This window comes from Neocloeon triangulifer, unplaced genomic scaffold (assembly GCF_031216515.1).
Source record: "Neocloeon triangulifer isolate White Clay Creek 2 clone unplaced genomic scaffold, ASM3121651v1 ptg000012l, whole genome shotgun sequence".
NCBI classification, from domain to species: Eukaryota; Metazoa; Arthropoda; class Insecta; order Ephemeroptera; family Baetidae; genus Neocloeon; species Neocloeon triangulifer.
The window spans coordinates 13751880-13756636 of NW_026775554.1; the positions used below are offsets into that span (position 1 = coordinate 13751880).

Consider the following 4757-nt stretch of genomic DNA (forward strand, 5'->3'; position numbering starts at 1 on the left):
AAAATAAATACCTTGTTGATAAATACCAATAACATTCTATTTTAATTGAAAAAACTTTTGATGATGTTTCAAATTAAATAAATGCATACTTAGTGTAAACTGGCGTAAACCCTATTTGAGTTCTTCCTAGCTAAAATAACAGTCAATTAATTTGCTTTTAATCCGTTTTTTTCTTCAGGTTTTTCATAATTCAGATAATATTATCAGTTGATACTTTAAATAAAATTGAGTTTTAATTTACATTATTTTACTTTTATTGTCATTAGAGTCAGAACTTCAGAGCTGCTCAAACAGCTTTTAAAAGAACAAGAATCAGTAAAAGCAACAAAATTCAATTTGAACACACATTGTAAATCTATTGTATTATTATTTAGCCACGACTAGTGATAGATGCAATATACATTTCATTTTTCTACTTGCATAATTTGCATCCCTGCTTTTTAACAGTTGTGGATAATTTTTTTTTATTTTTTCCCTCTAAATTGACTCTGAGCAACTCGTCTGGAGAGTTACGGCTTTTATGGCACAATACATGGTATATAGTCAATCAAAAAAAAATTTATTTTGAGGTCACTAAAGTTAAAAAAAAATTGGTAACTCCACCACACGCTCAATAGAAACAGAACTACAAAAATATGCGCTAGTCTCCAATGAAAATTTTTCCTGTGATGCTTTATATTTGCATGGTGAAGCCCAAAAGACCCTCTCAGTCTCTAGCATATTATTTACTTTAGCAAAAAAAAATAAAGAGTTCTAAGTAGTGTTTGTTATTCAATCAGTTCTCTAGTAAAATGCTACTATCATGCAGTTCTCCTATTGGAAACAACAATTATTAATATTGAAATTACTGGTCCTGCCGTCAAATTGAAAGAAAGTTCGACAGTTAAACCATAATCCATAATTCAGCCAAAACTTAATCCTCCATCAAAGGAATGTTGCAGTCCAGTGCAATAGTGTCCTTGACGTGATATTTTGTTTTGTTCAGGAAACAATCCAATTTTAAGAGTCATTTACAGTTTAACAGGAGAAAAACATACTAGAAGCCAGAGGCACCAATAGTGCTGCGAATTTTCTCAAACGACAACCAAAACGTGAGTGACCACGGTGCCATTCTGATCCAGACAGGGAAGAAACCTTTGTACAGGGCAAAGAGACCCTCATTCTTCACCGTCTTCATCAAGCAATCAATTGAGCTTTTGTACAAGACACCACTGGAAAAAGTAGAGTTTTTAATTAAGTGGTTTGTAGAATTTTTTTTGCCAAAATTCTTACTTTCCCTTGACGTCTGTCGGCTGGTTCATAATTCTCGTTTTTACGACGTCTGCGGGAGTGCCCATTGTTGCAGCTACAAGTCCAGCACAACCACTGAAAATGCAATTTTTACTTCAGTATATGCTGAACAACAATATTAATCTTTTTTGAAAAGAAAAAGACGATGGACTAGTCAAAAGAAAAAAGTAAATAATATTTCTCCTTTCAAGAAATTATCATGTTAATAAATTGGATTAAATGAAATACATATTTTAGTTCAAAGCTTATTTTCAAGGAGGATTTCAAAAACATAATATTCTCATTTAATTTAGTAGTTCATTTGTTGAAAGCAAGAAGAGTGACATAAGAATTAGGTTGACTTTCATATGAGAATGGAATTGGCAGGAGATGAAAACAACCTTTTAATTTTCAGAAACTAAAATTGTAGCAGAAAACAAGTACTCAAAATACCTTGAGAGTATATGGACAAATGCGGTGTCCGGAAGGTTTGTGTGTTTCATAATGTGCCTCTTGGCGGTGTCATAGGTTGTTAAGTCTCCAAGGTTGACTAGAGCGGCCCTTTGCACATTGGGAATCGAGCCCTTCCACAGGCCTCGCACTCCTCCTTTGTTCAAAATTTTGGTAAATGCATGGTAAGCGCTATGCACCCTGAAATTTTCCTTAGTCACACTCTCATTCTTTTTAATTATAATCGATGAATTTTGGATAAAACAAAATTATACCTAGGTGGTTCTCCCATCAGTCGACGCTTGCCCTCCATCTGAATGTGCACCTTGACCAGGTCAGCTGGACTGGCGAGAAACTGGGCGAGGGCGCCTGCGCAGACTCCTGAGGTTGCTGATTTCCTGTCCGTTAGGTCAGATCATGATCAGAGGCAAAATTATGGAATACCAGAGGGGGAAGGAGCCATCAGGATCCTTAAGCAGCACTTCCTCCCTCAAGATCTGGTAGGTGACAATGCGCACTCCCGAGTAGACAACATGGCGATAAATGGCTGGGGTGAGGCCGCACCACAGCTTGAAGAAGCCCTCCTCCCGCACAATGCCCACCGTAGTGGCCAAAAATCCACGGTACTTGCCCTGGAATTAAATGCACATGTTAAGAATAAGTTTTTTTTTTAGGTAGAATTTCACGATTGGAATTGATTTGTGGTGATTTGTATTTAAAATTATTGGTCTTCCTATATGAGTTTTGTGAATTTTTTTTTCTTAAGCAATAAACAAATTACTCACAAGAAGGAAAAAGGAAAAGCCGATTTTAAATTCAAATCACCAACATTCATTTTGTTTGTTTAGATATTTGGGGGAAAAACTGTATACAAAATTCAATCACTCTTGAAATATTTCAATTTCAATAAAAATTTACCAATTGATATTTAACTTAAAGAAGAAAATGTATTTTTATTTTATTAGTCTATATATTCTGCGTAAAATATTTTATGTAGCATTAAATATTATTTTTTATTTTAAACTACAACCTTAAGTTAGTAACCTTAAGTTAAGTATAATATTATGGAAGAAGTTTGTATGACATGTTAAAGCTTGCTAAAGTTTGTACTGCTGGGAAAATTTATGCTTGCATTACAAATTATGCAATTACTCCATACAAGGATACAAGTTTCAAGTTTATAAGTATAGTTAATTCTGAATATGTAACATTGCAGAAAATAATTTGCCATAATTATTGACGTGCGATCGACGTGTATGAAAGGAAAGCAGACAAGTAAAACTTTCTCAGCAGTTTGCATAGATGCAATTATCGCTAGAATGCTGCTAATCTGGCATTTGCTCGCAATCAGCAAAGCTGAACATAAACAAAAACACAGCTGAAGCAAAGTAATTTAATAGAGAGCTTTTCCCAACTGGCTACTAGAATTTGCTTTTAATTAATTTGAATACTTAAATTGCCAAATAATATCCTAAAGACAGAATTATTATTCAAAAATATATCAATTAATAGGCTGAAAAATAAACGCAGTTCTTGAAAAATATCTTCAAAATAATGAAATCTGGTAAAAGCTCGATTTTTATAATATAATCAACAAAAACAGTATTTTGTTGATTGATGTCCTGCGTTTTGCAACTCAGAAGTATTTGCAATCTTTCATTTGACAAAAGTCCAAGCCAATCCAAGTCTAAAAGCTCTTTCAGACCAAAGTCGAAAAACCATTAATACTGATTACATATTTGCATTTCGTCACGCACGCTAATAGTTCTCGTCAACCCCCTTCAAAAGAAAAACAACGCAAATCAGCCTGCAGAAAAAATACTATCAGAGGCAGATAGATAATATAATAGAAAGTTGAGCAACACAAGTTGAGCCTGCATTGCTGTTCAACACTAAAATATAATATACACTCAGTCTACTCTGATAAAAATTAAAAAGAAGCGTGTGTTTGTTTGCTCACATGAGTTCCGCCCTTTTCGCCTTGAATCTGCAGTCGCGTTTTGGTCAAGTCCAGCGGATAAGTGACTGTAAATTGAAAAAGAAATTTTAAATAGATGTACACGTAAGATCATAATTAATAATTCTAACCAAGTTCGGCACAGCTAGCAGCAAAAACCGAAATAATGTAGGTGCAGACAAAGGTGTCGGCAAACTTCTTGGCCCGCTTTGCCTCGATCGGTGGTGCCAGTTTCTCGATGACCTGCTGGTTCATGGTTGTGGTCGATCGTTTATGGCTCGGTCAGTTATTGGTCCGCTGCAGCCTCGTCCAAGATGCACTGCCTCTTGCACAACCCATCAAATTGGCATCTTGAAGAACGTTGTTCTGCAACCAATATTTCACTTGTTACTCCATACACAATGCCAATGACGATGATGACGAGATTTTTATCTGGCAAGCAACGAGGAGCTGCCTCTTTTTTTTATCGCACCTCAATCACGCGAGATGACATTCATAAAAGTCAAGGATTCAAATGTAGGCCTTGAGAATTTTGACCAGCGCACCCGACAACACGTTGGTGCGAATTTTCTTTTTCTTGCCAATGTTGACGATTTTTAGCTAAGAAGGAAAAGTTTAAACTCACAAGATTCTGGAGCTGCTGACCACCATCCTCGTGCGGATCTGCAGCCCGAGTGTGTGGAAAAGAAAACAGAACGACTTCTTGCACCACACACTCGGCAACCACTTTCTCCGCAGCAGTCGAAATGAAAAAAAAATAGTGAATTTTGATTTGATTCCAACAGCTGGTTCGCAGGCTAGGCAACTTGCTCTGTTTTTTCATAATGATACATACTTTTGTGACAAAATTGATTTTGCCTGCTAATCTTAGAGATTTCTTATCTATCTTTCCTTGTCTGTTTAAATTAATTTTCGATGCAGAATTAATTCTAAATCCGCTCAAAGTGCACACTGATCCTTTCCTACGTAAAAATGTGGAGGCGCCGGGTATCGATCCCGGTACCTCTCGCATGCTAAGCGAGCGCTCTACCATCTGAGCTACGCCCCCTGTTACTAGACGACGTGAAATTAAATATTTTTA

General features: G+C 36.0%; 1 protein-coding gene and 1 non-coding gene across 2 annotated transcripts; both read right to left on the reverse strand.

The window, feature by feature from the left end:
* Positions 1–407: 407 nt before the first annotated feature.
* LOC132197678 (mitochondrial uncoupling protein 4) lies at positions 408–4463 on the reverse strand. The gene is made up of 8 exons (XM_059621124.1): positions 4302–4463; positions 3808–4042; positions 3680–3744; positions 2164–2351; positions 1995–2117; positions 1723–1920; positions 1273–1365; positions 408–1211 (listed from the first exon to the last, which is right to left on the reverse strand). Exons 2-8 carry the CDS (start codon positions 3929–3931, stop codon positions 1037–1039), a joined length of 966 nt encoding a protein of 321 aa, XP_059477107.1. The 5' UTR covers positions 3932–4042; positions 4302–4463; the 3' UTR covers positions 408–1036.
* A 188-nt stretch (positions 4464–4651) lies between these two features.
* On the reverse strand, positions 4652–4724 carry Trnaa-agc (transfer RNA alanine (anticodon AGC)). Its single transcript has one exon. It is a non-coding gene; the product is annotated as a tRNA-Ala (tRNA).
* Between the last annotated feature and the right edge of the window lie 33 nt (positions 4725–4757).

What these genes read in the sequence shown, in the direction of transcription:
- LOC132197678 (XM_059621124.1), bottom strand. Translation starts at nt 3,931, where the DNA reads ATGAACCAGCAGGTCATCGAGAAACTGGCACCACCGATCGAGGCAAAG. An exon ending in TGCTAGCTGTGCCGAACTTG is followed by an intron (nt 3,745 to 3,807) that starts GTTAGAATTATT and finishes TTCAATTTACAG; the next exon opens with TCACTTATCCGCTGGACTTG. An exon ending in GCGAAAAGGGCGGAACTCAT is followed by an intron (nt 2,352 to 3,679) that starts GTGAGCAAACAA and finishes ATTTAATTCCAG; the next exon opens with GGCAAGTACCGTGGATTTTT.